The sequence below is a fragment of the Drosophila eugracilis genome, unplaced genomic scaffold (assembly GCF_018153835.1).
Source record: "Drosophila eugracilis isolate 14026-0451.02 unplaced genomic scaffold, ASM1815383v1 contig_47, whole genome shotgun sequence".
Classification (NCBI taxonomy): domain Eukaryota; kingdom Metazoa; phylum Arthropoda; class Insecta; order Diptera; family Drosophilidae; genus Drosophila; species Drosophila eugracilis.
Genome location: NW_024573338.1, coordinates 1149217 through 1168961, shown reverse-complemented (window position 1 = coordinate 1168961; position 19745 = coordinate 1149217). Strand labels below are relative to the sequence as shown.

The 19745-nt window shown below is 41.9% G+C and overlaps 1 protein-coding gene across 10 annotated transcripts in view; it reads right to left on the bottom strand.

Moving 5' to 3' along the window:
- The window catches only part of LOC108112745 (maternal protein pumilio), a 188910-nt gene continuing 169165 nt past the window's right edge, over positions 1–19745 (bottom strand). For all 10 annotated transcript variants that reach the window (XM_041819122.1, XM_041819121.1, XM_041819124.1 and 7 more), the window contains 5 exons: positions 11105–11569; positions 10261–10477; positions 2136–3419; positions 1902–2070; positions 1–1835 (listed from right to left, as the gene is read on the bottom strand). In XM_041819122.1, the coding sequence (XP_041675056.1) occupies positions 1340–1835; positions 1902–2070; positions 2136–3419; positions 10261–10477; positions 11105–11569 (2631 nt within the window). In that variant the 3' untranslated portion in view covers positions 1–1339. The remainder of the gene's footprint in view (positions 1836–1901; positions 2071–2135; positions 3420–10260; positions 10478–11104; positions 11570–19745) is intronic.

Genomic DNA, 19745 nt, shown 5'->3' with positions numbered 1-19745 from the left:
TTTTGAAAAAAAAATTGGCTTTATTCTGATGGTTATAGTTTTAAAATCCAATTTATAATCAGTTTTTTGGGCTTACTTAGCTAACAGGTTCTTTTAGCTGGCGATGACAACCCTTCGAAATCCTTGCAGATCTCCGATGAGAGGCCATCAACCAGCTAATAAATGTATAAAATTATAAATACATGCGTGCTTTTTAGAATAGAATAGATGTATGAGTTACTTGCGACTTAAAAAAAATTTACAAAATATAGTATGTATACATTTTACAATGAAACATTTGAAAATTACATGGTTTACATATGGTTGGTTGTTTGGGTTTTTTTTTATACAAAATTTTTACATAGTGCAAAAGCAACGTGAATGGGCTGAAGAGTAGTCGTTCATTGTGTGGGTGTAGTGTAGTGGTAGTAGTGTAAGTGTGGGCGTGAGAGGGCGTGGGCGTGTCTCGTGTGTGTCTCTGTTTTCATTGTGTTTTTTGGTAGCTGCTGGCTCCAAAAACAGTTTTTACTCTACATTCTACACTAAGTGTGGCTTCTGCTGTTAATCCCTCGTTTCTTTTTTATATTTATTTATATATATATATATGTGTGTGTGTGTATGTATATTTGAAATGGTTCCTCTTTCCGCACTTTATAAATTCTAGGCTCATTCATGCAGCCCGCTTGCTCTTCTTCTACATTCTACATTCTGCATTCTTCAGCTCGTTGGCTCTCCTTCTTCTTCTTCTTCTTCAGTTTGTCCTCTTATTAATTTACAGTCGAAACATTAATCATTTACAAATAGACTTGCTATATAATAATCATTAATTTATACAAAGTTACAACGAAAATGTACGCAGACAAAATTGTTTCCTTGACATTTTACTTTACATTCATTGTTTGTGTTTTATCTTCTTTCTTATTTTGCGATTTAAATAACACCTTTTGTGTGTATGTGTGTGTTTGTTTTTTATGTTTCTATTTTACAAATTAAATATGCGAGCGCATTGTACAAATATTTTGAAATCTTCTTCCGTGAGAGTGTTATTATTTTTTGTTCGTAAAAATACAAATTTGCTTTTTAGTTTTAGCTTTATAGCTTTTGCCATTATGGTTTTCCCTTTTTGTTTTTCTAGCTTGGCGCATTTTGTGTGTTTGCTTTCTTTTTAACTCTTTACAAATCTTCGAGAGCAGCTCCATTAATCGCTGCCTTTTCAATAAATTAGTTTACATTTAGATGTATCTTTTGTTTGTTTATGTTTTAGCTCTACAGCTCCTAAAAATCTATACTGCGATTCGAGAAGGAAGTTTCCTTTGACTGCCTGGTTTTACTTTTCTTATTTTCTTTTGTTATTCTTCTCTTACAGCACAACGTTGCCGTTGGTCGGTGGTCCGATGGGACCCAAGCCGCTGTTGACAGCCCCTGATACCACCGAGGATGAGGATTCGGAGGCATCCGGGGAAGAGGGCTCCACGATCATGGCGCTGCCGTTCTCCTGCACCGAGCAAATAGTGGGTGAGGCCAAGCTGTTAGTAGTGCTGGTTGTGGTGGTGCTGCTGCCACTGGTGCAAGCGGTTGCCGATGCCGAGGTGGCACCACCGCTAACTGCCACCGCTGACGAGGTTGCTGGCACTCCACCAGCTCCTCCGGTGCCCACCGTTATGGGATTGGTTATCTTCATGTAGTACTTCTCCAACTTGGCATTGATGTGCTTGCCATAGGTGTACTTGCGCAAGGCGGCCATGTGTGGCCGGATCTTGGTCATCAGCTTCTTAAGCTGCGTCGGCTCTGAAACATCGATCATCTTTTGGACCACATAGTTGGCATACTGATCCTTCATCATCACGTGCAAAGCGCTGTTAAGGAGGAAAGTATAATTTAGTTAAGTAATGTTAATACTAATCCAATTTCCTTTCACTCACTTGTCGTTGAAGGTGCAGACCTCGTCTATAAGGCCAGTGCGTTCGCCACGTGTGGCATGGGTTACGCATTTCTCCACCACATTTGAGGCGAATTTGTGCTGGGATAGCACCAGAACCTTGCCACGCACGCTGTTGATCAGAATGGACTTATCCTCCTGCTTGCCGTGTTCTATTAAATGCAAAGAAGATTAGTTAAAGTCAGGAAGATAATATAAAGATCTAGGATCCACTTACCCAGCACATGCTGAATTACATAGTTGCCATATTGGTCCTGGATCAACTGTTCGGTGTGCTCGTGCAGTTCATCCAAAATGGGAGTGGTCTGTTCGGCGGTGCAGTGCTCGAGGATCCTTTGGATCACCCGGCAACCGTAGGGATGGGTGCTCAGCGAGTAGACTTGACCCTTGAATGCATTAATGATGAACTGCAGGGCTACGGGATCCACACATTCAATACATTTCTGCACGACATGATTGCCATTCTGATCCTTGACACACTTCAGCACATGTCCGTCCAACTCGTGCACGATCTCCTGCTGCTGCTCCGGCGAGATGCTTTCCAGAGCCTTTTGAATCACTCGACAGCCGTACATTTGCAGTGCCAGCTGCAGCACATGACCCTTGACCTGCATGCCCAGCGTATTCTTTTGCTCGGGAGTGCCGAACTCAAAGAACTTCTGGATGACATAGTTGCCAAAGACATCGGTCATCAGGCTATAGGCTGCTGCCAGGATCTCACTGAATACCATTTGCTTCTCAGCAGCTGTGGCACGCTCCAACTTCTGTTGAATGAACCGCGAGCCGTGCTGATCCTGTGAGAACTCCACAATGTGGTTGACGAGATCGCGTAGCTGGAGATTCGGATACCGCTGATTGCGGAAGTCCTCGAGAAGGCGAGATCTTCCTGGCTGTGGGGCTCCGCCCACTCCGCCAGCAGCCGCTGCCACTACCGCCGCTGCTGCTGCTGTGGCTGCCACCTGACGCGAATTGGCTGCCGCAGCTGCTGCTGCTGCCGCTGCCACGGCTGCAGTACCCGGAATGGCCAGGTGATTCGAGAACAGTGAGCTATTCGATCCGAACATATTGTTGGCGGCCGCTGCCACTGCTGCCTGAGCAGCCGCTGCAGTTGCCGGCAGACCAACGGCGGCCAGTTGCTGTTGCTGTTGTTGCTGCTGACGTTGGCGAGATTCGGCTCCAGGTGCCCGATTGCCCAGGAGGCAGGATTGTGCCGATGGCGGCGGTGTGAGTGGTGCGCCCAACGGACTGGCCGAGGCATTACCCGCTCCGAGGGCTCCATAGGCTCCACTGGCGGCTCCCGACATTGCTCCCTGCCACTTGCCACGCGCAGCGGCGGCTGCTGCGGCCGCTGCTGCTGCCTGGGCCACTGTGCTGTTTACCGCATTGGCAGCTGCTGCCACACCACTGCTGGTGTAGTCCATGGTCGAGGGACTGAAGGCGGAGGTGCTGCGGTCGAAGGAGTCGCGGCGGCCCGTCAAAGAGCTTGTGTTTAAGGCGAGTCCTGTAAAAAAAAGAGAAAACATTAGAGATTGGTTAGGAGAAAAATATATTAAAAGTAGTATAACAGTTTTTAGATAATAGCTTAGTTAAAAGAAGATCTTAAAGACCTTAGAAGAAGCATCTCTTAGAAGTTTCCCAGATCCACCAGTCCATCTCTCATCACTCAATCCCAGCAGTGACAATCAATCTGGAAATGGAAAATCGAAGACCCATAAACCTGGGCCGCAGTTTCAATTCAGTTTACAATGGGACATCAACTGGATGATGCTGCCCCAGAGATAGATATATATAAAACTCTGACGCAACTGTACCATTATCCTTTGCCGTGCTTTGTAATTAATCGAGAGAGAGGCGGCAGGAGGCGACTTTGATGCGCCTGTAAAACTTAATTGCCCGCTTCAAGGCGCAGCTGTTGGCTTAGTTTTAGTCACTTGGCCATTTGGCATTTGCAATGAGCATGGCAAAGCAGAGGATAGATGTCTCTTTCCCCTTTCCCATACCCATCGCCACTCCAACGGAAATCCATCTCTCTAAGCCATAATGTAGAGCATTAATGGTGCGCGCACATGAGGCTGGGTCTCTGCTTGCAATCTCTGAGAGGATATGTAAAAGGATACAACTGGGCGGAAACAATAAGTGGATGTAGTTGGGTGGAAGACGGTGCCAACTTGATTGATGTTGTAATCTGTCACTGGCATTTGATTTGCCATCCACACAGAGGGATAGAAGAGAGTACGGAAAGCCAGACATTGAAAGATTTGCAGGCATCTCTCGTATATTCCCTGCAACCAATGATCCGGAAATGTGCGACTCAGCGAAAAGCGAAAGTTCCGGCTGCAAGCTTTTGACCATAAATAAATTCCCTCTCAACCCTCTCGAATTTCCTCCCTTTACCAATTCTGCTGCATTTTGGTTGACCGGGAAAACTGGATCTGCAAATTAATTGCTCAAATTTATATTAAGGGGGCAGCCGACAGCCATAAACGTGGCATGGACACATTAAGTTATTTAACTACTAATGCAACAGCAGCAGCAACGACAGCTGCGCAAAAGGGTTGCAAAATTCCCAGTTGCCTTCAGGTGTATTTGTGGGTGGTCTTGCCAAAGCCCCTGTGCTGAGTGTTTTCCGAGGGTAAAATGGAAAGGGGAAAGGGAAGGAAAGGAAAAGCGAGTGTTGTAAATGTCAACACAGTGTGCGCAATTTGTTGACCGAGTTATTAAGCAATTTGTTGAAAGTTGCGGAATGGTGTTGGTAAATAATATACAATGTTAGTGTTTGTTTCTCGAAAACTAAAGTGGAGCAGTGTTAGCAGGTGTAACGAAGAAATCGATAGTTGAAGTAAAATGTTGAAGAAAATGTCTCAATTTTGTGGAGAGGGAAAAGCATTTCTTTAACATTTCATTATTTTAAGTAATCTTTTTAGAATCTTAAAGTATTTCGCATTTAAAGCTCTCTGAGCAATTAAAGTGCGGCTGCGTTTCCGTTACTTTGAAGCGGCTGGCGCTTTAGCACTAATTACATTTCATATAATGCCCCCTTAAACCGCTTTTTTCATAGCCTACTTAACAGCGCTTACAAAGTTGCCCGAGCCGAGAATAGTTTTTACCCAGGACACCCACACCCGCCCAAACGACCTTTCTTCTCTCTCGACATTTAAATGACTCGCAGTTTTAATGCGTTTTCACTTTTTTTTCCCCCTCTGCTTCTTTGCATTGTGTGAAAAAGGAGCGACAAAGATGGATATATGTGGCAGCGACGTGGGACGTGTGCATAATGTGCACGTGTGTGCATTTATAATTCATAAAATCATTACATTAAGCTAAGGACGAGCGGCAAAGTGTCGTCTAGTGCCGTCTCCCTCTCTGGTTGCCGCTCTACCGCTCCCTTTCTATTTGCGGAACGTGTGCATAAACCACAGAATGTCGCCTGCAATAAACTTGGCGTCTTTTAATGCCACCCACCGCCCACGCACAGAATCAGCCATGGCTTCAAATGCACAGGAAAAATAAGGGATCTAGATAGTGGATTTACTTTTGGGTTAAAAACTAAGATACTTAATCTGTTTACTAGAGTAAAAATTAAATGTTTTATAAGTTGAAAACATCTTTGATTTTAGTTCAACATTTCCATTCATAAAAATCATTCTAAAGACTTTCTCATTTCTTTTGAATTTAAAATAATATTAAATAAGTCTTAGGTAAGTCAAATTTCTCTTAATTATTTTCTTCAGTGTCCCACATGGCTGCAGTTTCATTTGGCAAAGTGTCTCCCCAATGGAGGGCTGCCCTCTCACTCCGAGATGATTTGAGCTGAGACAGACGGTCGTCGTTGTGGTCGGGCGGGGCAATCTCTGAATTAGTAGAATGGGGGGCCACCATTTATGCATCTCCTCCACCAACCACTAGGACGGATGGTTGGCATTCCGCCCCGCACAAATTGCATGAATAATTCCCTTTTAAATTGTGCAACTACACGCACCTAACCGAAACCCTGAAACCCGAAAGCCCAGCCAATGTAACGCAGGCCCAGAAAATAAAATAAACAGACGGAAAACATACGCCAGTCGTTGGTGGAAAACTCCCATCGAAAACACTTTCCTGGATGCAAATTGTTTGTGTTTTTCCGCCGTCTGTATTTGAAATTTAGTCTTTCCCTTTCCACAGATTCTTCAGAGAGACTCACAGAGAGAGAGAGAGAGAGAGGGCGGCGAAGGAGGCGCCAAATTAGTTGCAATTTAAATTCAAGAATTACAAACTTTTGCCGTCTTTCCCGCTGGCTGTCATTAAACTAAGCATTTCATTCGGGATTTCCCATTTACTGCCAAGAACTTTTAGTTGCTGGCAATTAAGTTCCAGCAACTGTTGCCGACAGATAAAAGTTAACTTCAATTTCAATTCGATTTTCATTGCAAATATCAATCATCATTAAGTTGCAGTTTAAAATTTAAAAAAGTTTTACGAATTAATGTTGCCGAATTGATAGCAATTACATAACTAAAGGGTTAATGAACCAGATTAACATGCAATTAACAATGAACATTCTTGTAGATTTACACTTTTACATCAATCTGTGTTCATTTTTAAGTTGCGTCACGCATACGCCGTGTGGTCTGCACACATCATTGAGACTTTCATTAAGCGTAAAGTGTGCACAGGCACACACACACACGACCACCAACCTCCAACACCTCACAAACACCACAGCAAGTGTCAACCGTGTGCTGCATGTGATCCATTCAAACCCTACCCCCTTCCTTCCCCCTCCTATTAACCATTCCCCCTCATCAGCCATGTTCTGTGTTCTGTAAGCCAGCATAGCAATTGACATTTTACAAAATAAACGAATTCATTTGCACAAAAGGCTGCTGTTGCTGAAGGAAGAGAAGGAAGAGAGGGAGCTCTGCCTGGCAGGACGAACAATGTGGTGCATTGTATGCAAAGCGGTTTGGTGGTGGGTGGCAGCAGAGGCGGTCGCCTTTCACTTTTCCAGCACCCCTGTGTGATGCAATCACATGTTGCCAACATGCGAAAGGTGTACATAATAATTTAGCCGGCAAAGGAGGATGTTCCTGCTGCTATTGCTTCTGCTGCATCTGCTTCAGCTGCTGCTGCTGCTGCTACCCTCATTGTTTTCAAGGCAATACCCAAAATGGGTTTGGCGGTTGCAAAGTCAAGCAGCTTTCCGATTTTCCACCGCTTTCCTTTCCCTTACTTGCCATCAAACCAAGCCACATGCCACGTCCGCCCTTCTTCGAGCCAGGCCAAGGCGCATTAACGTTTGTAATTGCAGCTTGTCTCTGACGCAGAAGGGGATTCATTCTACTGATATCCCTCATCTCCCCTCCTGCCACCCGCCTCTTGGCCCACTCGTTCTCCTTCTGTCAGCCACTTAAAACAATATAATCTCCATTAAAAAGCCTTTTTGACATTGCACACAGTGAGACAGTGCGACAGGCAGACAGCCAGACAGATAGTCAACTAGAAAGAGGGTAACACGAGGGTGTTCACTGTACAGAGAGAGAGAGAGGAAGCATCGATTGCACAACATAATGAGTGGGCTGCTGATGAGGCTCTGCGCCTCATGTCTCATGGCTCTTCTACCTCCGGCAGATGTTAGTGGGGATTTGTGCCAGCGGAGGACAAACTGTGGGCGCCATGTGCTAATTGTAATTGAGATGCGAATGTGCAAGTGGAATTGGTTACACTTGGGGGAAAAGTGTTGGGGAAATTTAAGAAACAAATTGTTTTTCAAGGATAAAACTAGTTTAGATTGAATTTAAAGGCAATTAATGTGAAATTTCATTGAGTTATTAAACTTATTTATGTGAAAATTAATGAGAGGAAGCTGTAAGCTTAATCTTTTTCCTAACCAGCTTGATTTCATAAGCAAACCTTTTTAACTTTCCAACTTTCTCTCAGTGCATCTAATCCAAATTGGTAGTACAGCATATGCTGGTGGCTCTGTGAATGTGGCACACTCCTCGAGAGACCCTTAGCCTAATCACCTGGCATCATCACGGTTCTCCACGCAAAGCATGTCAGGACTTGACTTGCGGTCTCGAGAACGGATTGGATTCGATTGCGATTCCACTCGAATCCGAAAAGGGATTGCTTAACTGAAGGACTTCTCTGGGTTGCAGAACTTAAAGAGCTCAAGTTTAAAAATTCCAATGTTAAAAAACAATTTTCTGCGATACGTAAATGAACGAAAATGGGCAAAAAGAACGAAACAAAAAAAAAGGCAGTAAAAGAATTAAAATACGTAATCACTCATACGTCATGTGGAACAACAGTGTGGAAGAAGGAAAAACTGGAAACTTCATTAAACTGCCATATGAGGCAAAATGAATTAACGACATAATAATGCCCAGCTATCCGACCGTCAGACGGATTCGACTTCCATATTCCGGGGAAAATTCCCGTTCTGTTAATGGAAAGAACGTTTTTGCATGCGGTCGGTAGGTTGGGAAATAAAAACCGGTAGGTGGAAAGCGTAATAATTGATTTCGCCTGATTGTTAATGGAGTTAATGGACCTGTCCACGTCTGATGTTCGTCTGTCCTTCTTCTTTTTTTCCCCCAAGGAACTTTAATCATGTTCCATGTTTCCACGATTTAAGTTTGTTGATAGAAAACATATAAATCAACATTCTGTTTGCGAGTGTGTTTTTCCAACTACTACTCTCCCTTGGAGAAACTTTTCATTTGAAATTTGAGAGCTGGAGTAGTAGCTGTATCTCCATCCTCTACTTAAACTTTGTGCTCACAAAGTGTAAACTTTCGTTGCCTGACTGCAGTTATTAATTGTAATTTGAAATTCTATAAATCCACAACAATGCCGGACCAGCAACAAAGATAACATTTTCCTTCTAACATTTGCAGGTTTTCTATTGCAAATTGTTATTTTTCGGCAGTCACACACGGACAAACTATGCCAAAGTTATATATTTTGTAAATTGAAGAGCTTGAAATATAAGATTTGATATTCCTTTGGTGAAATTTTAAACTAAATCTATAAATTATTAAAAATTATATAGCCTTTGATTGTCTAGAAATGAGTGCTCTTGAGATTTCCTCAGGGTATTCCATAATATTTTCAATGCATAAACTGAGGATTTTCCACTGTGGAAATTCGAAACGTTTTCCCTTCATTTTCCTCCCACAATTTATATACGTATACATATATATATATATTCATATCTAGAGTTTTGGTCCCAACTCATCGCGTTACGTTTAAAATTGCATGAGTCAGAGAGTTGGTTGTTGTCGTTGCAGTTGCATTTTCGTTGAAGTTGAAAGCCGAAGTTTGCTGGAGAAGGAGCATTGGCAATAATAACATTTTGCGTGCTTGCATGCTATTGTTGTTAGTTTACTCCTCGATGGCTCTTCTGTGCATTAGATATGTATGAAAAACAGCAAAATTTACTGACACAAACAGTTGGTTTTCATGGCTCGCCATGGTGGTGTAAGTAAGTAATGCATTCTCGTCTAGGTAATGCTAGATTCATGTATGCCCTGTAATTGTTACTTGGGGAGCTCTAAATAGTTTGTTTGGGGAATAGAGAAAGGGTTTTGTTTTTGGTTTATATATATTTATATAGTTTACTATGTAACATAATAACATTCAGCCAAGGCAAAAGTAAATTTAACTTCCCTTTCTAACCCAAAATGCCTCAAAGTTCCCAATGTAGAGCAAAATAATCGAAATGAAAATTTGAAATTATTGTAAATTGCTTGAGTATTATTATTGCTTAGACTGGCAATGGAGCTGACAACTTGCCACAACTTACTACCCCCTCTAACACTCTCTGTTCTATTATTATTATTATTATTATTTAGACACATATTGAAAAGAGGCTTTTGGCAAGCTCGAATGTTTAGCTATTTACTTGCTGAGATCCTTTAAATACAATGAGAGCTGTTGTTAGATAAACAAAGATTAATGGCTATACATATACATACAGGAAAGGGGATTTTATTGAGGATGTTGATGATGCAGAAGAAGAAGAAGATGTGCCACATTTTACACTAATTACAAATTCTGTCACTGGACGAGATAAACGATTGATTTAAAACTCAACTTAAGTGCTAAATGTTTGGTTAAACCTTTAAAATGGAAAGCATTAACATAATTACATTACAAAAACTGTATAACTCATACGCAAGGTGGGCTGTTTGGTCCTCATAGATATAACTCATACGCTAGGTAGGCTGCTTGGACTTCATATACATTACTAATACGCCATGTAAACCATGATTACAGTTCACCTAACTCATTTTCCCCAACATTTTACCATAAAAATCGCTACTAGCGATGTTAAGAAAATAATTAAAAACACTTACCTCCAACACTGGAGCCATTCTGCTGCGAGTAGAGATTCTGTTGGGCCGTCTGTGGTTGCGGCTGATACAGCTGTGGGCCCTGCGGCGGCGGGGGACCGGCACGGGTGGCACCCGGGGGCACCAAAACGGGGGCGGGACTAACCAGACGCATGGGCGTGCCGGTGCGGGGTCCTCCCATCAGCAGGGAGCCCGTGTGATCGAGGAAGGCCGGTATGACCTGCAGCAGCATCGGCACAAGGATGTTATCACGGTATTTTACACGTTTCGGATTTCGTTTTTTTGTACAGAGGTTAGAGTTCAGTTTTGTTGTTGTTGTTGGTTATGGAAGCGTGTTGTTGATGATGTGAGTGTAAAAAAAAGAGAAAAGAAGAGAGACAGAGCATAAATATACAACGTTTTAGGTCCACTTAACTAGTTAATGTAAACAAATTACAAAGGGAAGCTTTTACATTATTGTACACTTTATTTTAGTTTACAAATGTACAAATTGAAATCTTATTGCTGATTATTTTCTAATATTTTGCTATTTAATAAAGTTTCCTAACTATCTTTATAGTTTCTTGAATTTTAGGCAGATAAATATCCAAGTTATTAAAGTTAAAAATCAATTTCCCAATGACAAAGGTGTTAGGTTACCATTAAGCTAAGTTTTCCAAGTTAATAAAGCCTAAACCTTGATTCTTGTGCCCGCGATTGTTGGACGCTTTCCTACAATCACTTGACTCCTGTCACATGTACACCTCTACTCTGCATGTACACGGAATGCTTCCAACAATGTGTCCAACATTCCCAAACAGCAATGATGCGGGATGATAATGTCTATAGCTATGGATATATATCTCACCTGATACGGCTGATTCTCGGCACCCTGCTGCGAGGGGGTAATCGGACGACGCGGCTGCGTTCCCTGTTGCGGAATCAGATTGCCCGGATACATGCCCCAGGGCGCTACGCCGTAGTATTGCGGCATCTGGGCGGCAATCATGCCCATATATGGTGGAGCCTCCTGGCCCGGATTGATGACGTAGGGCGTGGCCTGTTGTGCGGCATAGGCAGCATTTTGTGCCTGCTGGGCGGCCAAAAACTGTTGCGATGCAGCAGCCATTTGCATTTGTTGTTGTTGCTGTTGTTGCTGCTGTTGCTGTTGCTGCTGCTGTTGTGACTGCTGCAGCGATCCATTGGGAACAGGAGCAGCACCCACAGCGGCCGCAGCACTCGCTGCCGATGTGGCAGCTGCTGCGGCTGCTGCTGCGGCCGCTGCATTTGTGGCAACTGCTGCAAGGCCCGGATTCTGTGAGCGAAACAGTTGCTGTGGGTAGGGGAAGAAAAAGATAATGAAAAGGTTTTCGAGGTTAGTTATCAGGTCATCTGTTTAATTGAAATCTTGTAAAGGTATTTGCTTGAAGTGTAAGTACTAAGAGTTGCTTGGATAGGAGGATGTTCTGTTTACCATTAAGCTGCCTGAGTTGAATTTATAACCTCAAAGAGCTAGGAAAACTCAAAGAACCAATCCACTTCACAAATATTATTTAAGACATGCCTCAAGCTTATGAATTTTATTAAAATTCTTAATTTTACTTCTTAGATTTTAAATAACTTTTCTTAACAACAAATCTTCATATCATTCTCCATAAGCTTAGTAACTAAGATAACATAGCAGAAGACTAAACCGGACTCCTTCTAGCTCACATGAAACTCCGGCTTAATAGGGCGCAACATATTGTGTTAAGCCCTGACTATAAGGGATATCAAGTAACCGCCACGTTGCCATACGTATTTTTCTCATTCGTAATAACTGGGCAGGATCCGCTCATGTTGTTTCTAGCTCATTCACACACACGCACACACACATACATACCAACGAGTGGTAACATGATAAAGTGTTTTCGATTGGAAAATTAAATCAAATCCAATCAAATCAGCATGCAGTATGCAGAAAAGAGAGTAGAATAACAAGAAGCTCGAAAACGGGGAAAACGCATGACTGACTGTTTTGTTACTCGATTTTTCCGGTATTTTCTTTATTTCTCTTCTATTTTATGCCTTGTCTTTGGCGATGTGGATCATCATCACCAGGAGCAACAGCCACTCAGGCATTGCTGAGCAAAAAAAGATAGGAAAATTGTGGAAAATGCATCTATAAATTGGTCTTTTTAGTTCGATTTAAACTACATTTTAGTTAGATTTTTACTACAAACTTTAAAGAACTTTTTAAAAAGCCAAACAACTACCTTTAGTTCTACCTTCAATATGTTCCATTTTCCACACACATTTCCCCTCCACTTTGATGTAGTGAAGAAATTAATGCCTTTTCCCTTCAGAATTCAACGAATTGGGAATATTCCCCGGGAAAGTCAGTTTGCAGACTGACTGTACTTTGGCATAAATTTGCAGTCCCCTTGGACGCACCTGTAGCCATTACCCGAGCATAAGGATATATGCATAACGGTTTCAATGACTTTGCTACGTTCCTCCTCTGTCAAGACTCCTCGCTGGAGTCTCCTGTCAATTGTTTACATGGCGAATTGAAGGGAAAACAAAGCGAATCTGAGAAAACCAACTGGGATAACATTAACATTAAGGAGAGTGCACAAGTCGAGGGGAAAGAGTGGCAACGAAAGAAAAAGAAATCAATGTGAATTATTGATGAATGGTGCAGGGCCAGAATAAAACCAAACGAAAAGGGCAAATAAAACTGAAACGTGGCGGCAGAAAAAGATGGCAAGGCAAAGTAAAATAATAATAACACGCAAAACTTTTTTGGAAAACATTCGGAGAAGAGGAAGAACAGAGGTTTTCCATCCACGCGAAAATGTGGCAATGGCGATGGCGATAAAAAGCAAATATCATGGCCTGCATACTTTTTCGGGCGCGTGATGCGTGAGAATAGCACTCAGAATTCAGGATTCCGGAGAGTCAGAATACAGGATTCAGGGCTGGCAGGAGCCTGCGGTGGTGTTGGTGTGCGGCCCACGAGCATGAAATAATAATCAGAAGCCAAATAAGCGTTGAAATCTGAGCCATCGGTTGCCATGGCCTGCCTGCCACCGTTTTCCCCGAAAAGGACTCCTCATCCCCATCCCCCTCCCGTTACCAACTTTCTTTTTCCCAGTTTTACTTCCCCTTTACGATTATTAAAACGAAATTGAAAACAAAGGGAAAGTGAGTGAAATTGAAGAAGGGACACGAGCAGCTCAAAGAGAGAACTTATGTAATTTCACGCCCGTAAAGTATGCAATGCTTTGATTTAGTTGCCAAGTGATGTAAGTGCTGCCCCTCGAGGCTAGCAACTCTGAAGGGAAAATGGTAGGTTTTACAGCCTTTTACAGTTTTAAAGTCACTTTTAGTTAAAGGGAACTTTTAATGATACAGTCAAGGTTATAAAAATATGATTAAATATATTTAAAAAAATCATTTAAATTGTTAGAAAGAATCCTTTTTCTTTATATAACTTTTTCTTATACAAAAAAATCTTCTCAAACTTCCTTTTCCAAATCCAAGCTCGTTATAAAGCCTTCTTGGATGCGACTTTAATGGCCCTATAAGTTTACATTCCCACTAGCCATTGCAATACCCTGTGATTTATGCAAATGGCCGGGTCAGTGGCAAATTTACGATCCGCACATGACACACTCGAGTTATTGTCCTAAGGCTAACATTACTCAGGGACAAGGGAATTATGGGAATTATGGGGCAAGGATTGGTAGCTCAATTCGGTTCCGGAGCAGCTTGGCAACAAGTGAGTGGAAGGCAAAAAGCGAAATTATGGAAAACATTGGCCACGTTTCCCGGTGTCGTGTGGCAACTTCTTCTCATTCGCATTCTCTGATATTTCACCCCCTCGCGTTTTTAACAATTTTCTTTTCGGTTTTTTTTTTTTTTTTTTTGGTTTGTTAGCCAGGTCTCTGGCATTCCGTACCCTGCGCTCTGACATTTTTATTTCATTTCATTTGCACATTGTAAGGAGGGGAAGAGGGGGGAAGGGGGAGGGAAAAGCGTGCTTAATAAGCTCCCTGGTGTACAATTTTCAGCGCTCGACTCGTAATGGAAATTATAGCTGATGTCATACACAGGGGAAATGCCCTGACTGGGGGTCGCCTTGCCACTGCTCTCACTATCCTGCCCTCTGCACTGAGAGAAAATGATATACTAAAAATTATTTATAAAATTATCATCTTTAAAGTCATCATAAATTAGAAGTTTTTGTTAAATATTTAATAAATCTTTAAGACTTTTAAGAGTTTTCCGTCCAATCTGTTACCTCTTTTTCCACCGTGCACCTGTATTTCTGTTTCTGTTTCACTTCTGTAACGCCCTTCGAGTGAAAGTGAGTCAACTAACTGTGGCAATATGCCCGCCCACCATAGCCCACCACTGGCCCCACCCAACTTGTTGCAAGTGGGTCGCCCCGCCAGTTCAGTTCAGCGGAGTTGAGGGTGGCAGCTTTTAATGTTGCCCTCGGCTTTTGCCTCTGAGTGGATTAGTTAGTTGGGAGTAAGCAGCAGCAGGTGGGGCGCACTCAGCTAGTTGATTTATAATTATGGCCGGGAAACAAAAAAAGGTAGCAGTGGCAGTGGCAACAGCAACAGTAGCAGCAGAATGGCAAACAAAGCGCTCGAGGACCTGGCCAAACTGGCTAACTGCCTACCTTGTCGCGGCGGGGAAAAGCCGGAAAAGTTTCAAGTGGCATATATACACAAAGTTCTGTTCAGCTTGATTTGCTGCAATTCGAGTGTTTTTTCTCCCTCTCCCTCTTTCTCTCTCTCTCTCTGTTTCTGTTTCTATTTTTGTTTTAGTTTTGGTTTCTGTTTCGGTTTTCCTTTTCCTTTTCTGCTCTTTTTTGTGTTTTCCACAATTTGACATAGTTTTTTGTTGTTTGCGAGTGACGGGAATTTTCCTCAAGTGTGGATTTTGTTTGAGGAAAAACTGGGAAATTATTTCGAATTAGTTTTCGCATTTTTGCCCCAGAAGTTTGGCTTCTTTTTCCTTGTGGTTTCTTTTGTGTGGCCAACTTGGAGTTTTATTAAATTAGCCTGAAGAATTTATATTTAAATATTTGACTCGGAAAAGCTATTGGTTTTCCATTTTATTTGCATTGGCAAGTTGGAGTTTAAAGAGTTTCTTCATACACCATCAAATAAGTTATTTTTAATGATAGATTTTCTATTTTATTTTCAAGGACTGCAGCTAGAAGCTTCTCCCAATGGCTACTTGATTTAATTTCCTATTTTTTTCTTTCAATTTCCTGCGCTCAACTTGAACTTCTTGGAGTGGCTCACTTTCCCCAGCTGCTGACTTCGAGATGACTGCCATTACTCACGCTCAATGTCTCCGGTTGGATGGATGATGACTCCAGCTCCTTGTTGGTCCTTTTTGCAGGACACTCCTCATGAGTTGGCAACTACTTGAGCTGAGCGCTGCTGCGCTTTAATTAAATATCAATTACGCAGCCAACCCTCTGGACTAGCTCAAGCTGAAAAGCAATCAATTAAGTGTGCTTCTCGAGGAAGTGCCCATTTCCCAACCCCCCTCCCCCCCAAATTTTCACCCCTCTCCACCACCCCTTTTCATTTCCCTCCATCTGCATAGACGAGCAGAGTGAGTGCAACTCAAATATTTGTAGTCTGTGCTAAGGCGCAATAAAAACAGAACGCAAATTGAATATGAATGATGGAGGAGCACAGTTTAGCTTTGGCTATGGGTACACCCCACCGCCTTCTCGCTAATGAAAGGACAGTCAGTGACAGTTTAGGGTGGGCGGTGGCTAAAAAAGGGGTGGCACCCGTTGTGGGTGTTTGGCTGACCCTTGTGGGTCCTCTTCCACAAACGACTTGTAAACAAAATTAATGCCACAAACAAACATTAGCGCACTTTCGGCGTGTTCTGTTCGCGTTGTGTGTGGCTCATTAGGCAACCACCACCCACTACTGCCCATCCAACAAGAAGTCTGGGGAAAGGGGCGAGGAAAAGTTCTAATAAAGAGAGAAGGGGGAGGGAGGGAGACTGAGGGAGAGAACTTGAATCCAAAAGAGTGGCCAGCTAGCTGACCATTAAACCGAATTACTTAATGACCGCACGCGTGTGCTTTTGATGCCTACTTTTAGGCTCGGGACACACCCACACATACACTCAGAGAATTTTCGGTTTAGAGGCTCTTTATGAAAGAATATAAAAGTCCTAAACTTCAATTTTAGATGTAAGTTTTTTTCATAGGTTAAAAACCCAGAAAAAAAGGTGCGATATTGGGAAAACGCTTAAATATGATTTTTGGATAAAAAAGCCCAAAATCATTGTCAAAAATGGTCGGAATATGGATTGGAATACCTCGTTGAGCTTGTACTTTGATGCCTAATAAAATTCTGTTCAAATTTGGGAAAATAATTTTTTGGCCATTTTTCGCAAAATTTGATGATGGTACCCCTTATCGAAAATGCGAAAATTAGCAAAAAATGGATTTTGTCCAATCAGCCCCAAATTTTTAGGGTTCTTAGAACTGATCGTTAGCTTCACAAAACAGTCGCTCTTTTAGCTATACGTCTTGTTTTGGCCAATTTATAGCTTGAAAACCGAAAGAAAATATCTCAAATATTGAAAAAAATCCGATTTTAGGATAAAAAGTCAAAAAAGTCAAAAAACATAGTCAAAAATGGTCGGAATATGGAATGTAATACCTCGTTGAGCTTGTATTTTGATGCCCAATAAGATTCTATCAAAATTTGGGAAAATTATTTTTTGGCCATTTTTCGCAAAAAATGATGATGGTACCCCTTATCAAAAATGCGAAAATTGGGTAAAAATTAATTTTTCGACAGCAGCCTCAAAATGAACAGGATAGTTAGGCTGGGTCATTAGCTGCACAAAACAGTAGTTCTTTCACCTGTGGGTGTTGTTTTGACCAAGTTATGGCATCATATACAGCGATTTCTTCTCAAAAGTCGTGTGGAATTAAAAAGAGTTGTTTTCCCTCAACTATCCCAATAATAGTGCAAATATGGAGTGTCATACCTCACTAAACTCCTTCTGAAATTCCTAATTAAATTGCAATTTAATCTAGAAAAGTAATTTTTAGGCCATCTTTCGCAAAAATAACTATCAAAATGAAGTTATTTTTCCAGTGCACACTTTGACTTTCTTTAATTTGAGTTTCGGCATTCTTTTTGTGCTGGTGTGTGCGTGATTGCTGTTTGTATATTGCTTTTTAATTTTCCTCGTTACTCGCAATCCCCAACTGAAACGTGAGCCACAAAAGGAAAAGCCTTCGAGAAGAATGAGAGGAGAAAATTGAAGGTGGAGTGGAAGAAAAAGAGGTGGAGTCGACAACATTGTAGTTTCTATTTACGCCTCAACTTGGTCATATATTTCATAAGTTTTGTGAAACTTTATTCCTGTCGCCTTTTCTTTATTGTGTTTGTGCCTCCTTGCAAGCAACCAACCAACCAACCAGGCACCTTGCAGGAATTTTCTAGTTTCCTCCGTTTTCCTTTAGTTTCTAACATAAATTCCAGCCACTCAAGGACATCGGTCCGTGAAGGGAGCAATGAAAAATGGGTTAAGCTGGCTTATGTTACCTTACTCAATAGTTAAAAGTTCAGAAATCGATGACAAACTTTGAGAAAATATATTATAGATGGGGAATTAGTTTTACAAAATTCTTGCCAGTCTATCAAGAAAGCCATTCAAGTTTTTCTCTTTAAAAAATTATGGTTTTCCTCTTTCTTTCTTCAGCTTTCAACGCACAACGTTTCAATTTGAAAACATTAAAATCCCTTTATTAAGGTTAAGTTCCTACATTTACTATGCATAAGTAGGATTTTTCAGGGCCATTTTATACTCCCCAAACCACTAAAGAACCCACCAACCACCGAATTGCACTCCATTTCCTTGGCAGTGTTATTTTATTAATGAAATTACGCAATTTCCTTTTTACGTTTCTTGTCCCCGTCTCGTTTGGTTTTTCTTTATTTAATGATGACGCAGAGGGGGAGTGGAAATCGCAAGCGAGCGGTGGTAAATGTGACCTTAATTTGTGCATCGGTAAATACAATGTTGATATATGGATGGATTGGTATAAAGAGTGGAAGAATCTTCATTTACATGAAGAGCACATTTAAAGTAAAATATGGCCAAATGCCGCAGGACAAATGTTCGATAAAGGCAGAGGAGAGGAGAGTGTGAGCCGTTCAAAGGACGCTGCAAATTACCACAAAGGCTGGTCTGCTGCTCTTCCTTCTCCAACAACCACAAACAGAATCAGAAGCAGAATCAGAGGCATATAAAAATATCTGAGGCAAATGAAGCCATAAATGCGCAATCACGGAATTACATGGAATGTGTAAAAAGGGAGTTCAGAGCGTGGCTTCCGTTTGCCGATTCAGTTCCCTCCCCTTGCCAAAGTGTTTATTTATGCAGTTTTTATTTCAGTAACTTCTCGACGGGTCAAGCATTGCCCATACGCAACGTGGTACGTGGCAGGAAGGGAAGGCAACTTTCTCGCCACTGCCGCCGCCGTCAAGTTTAATTGCCTTGCAAATTGCCAAGGGAGTAAAAGCCATGCAGATCCCTTTGAATTTCATAACAAATTGCTGCAAATTGAAGCGAGTTCTTTGCGCTTTTCTTCTCCATTGTCTTCATGGCAGTGGGGAAAAGTTCGACTGGTGTTTCCCGGAAAACCGCCACCCATTAAAACTATTTGCCGTAACAAACAAGAACAGCTGGCGCAGCTAGCAGGAAAAAGAATATCAACCCAGCGAGTGAGAAGAAAATTCCTGTGTGAGTTGGTGTGGGAAACATTTTTGGGGGACTGTGGGTGGATGGGCGTCTGATGGCTTTTAGCAGCTAACTTTGATTGTCTGGCCAGCTTTGTTGCATTCTTTGGGGGCGCACACAACTATTTGCTCAACTATTAGAAAGTCAATTAGGTTTTTTCACGCCCAGCGTTCCATGGGATCTTTAAAAGGGATTTCATTTTTTTCTGCCGTTTTTCGAAAGCTCTCGAGTTTATTGAATTAAGCCGGTGCTTTGGGGACATGAATGCACGTAATTTTAATTAAAATCTGGCATTTGGAGAAGCCCCACCTGCAATGACGTACGCTGCTGTTGCCGGCAACAGCATTACGTTCGAGCATTTCCCGGGGCTTTTCCAGCCCGATTGTGCCTCGTTTGACAATTGCTTTCTGATGGCCGGGAAAATTGCGCTGACAGCATTTCAAACGAAAAATAGAGTTTGCCAAGAGAGAAAGTGGAGAGAAGAGGGTGGGGTGAGGCCAATAAATTTGCCTTTTTTTCAGAAATGGCAGGCACAGGCAGGAGCGGCGGCTTGACTATAATGTCAGAGTTTAATTATTGAGTTTCAATTAATTGGATTCTTTTTTGGTGTATTTTTGATTTAAAATTGATTTTACTCGAGTTTAAGTTGGAAAATAAGCAGGAAGTTTAGGGAAGACTTTCTATCCAGGCTTGAAGATCTGTTTGGCTTCCTCATTATC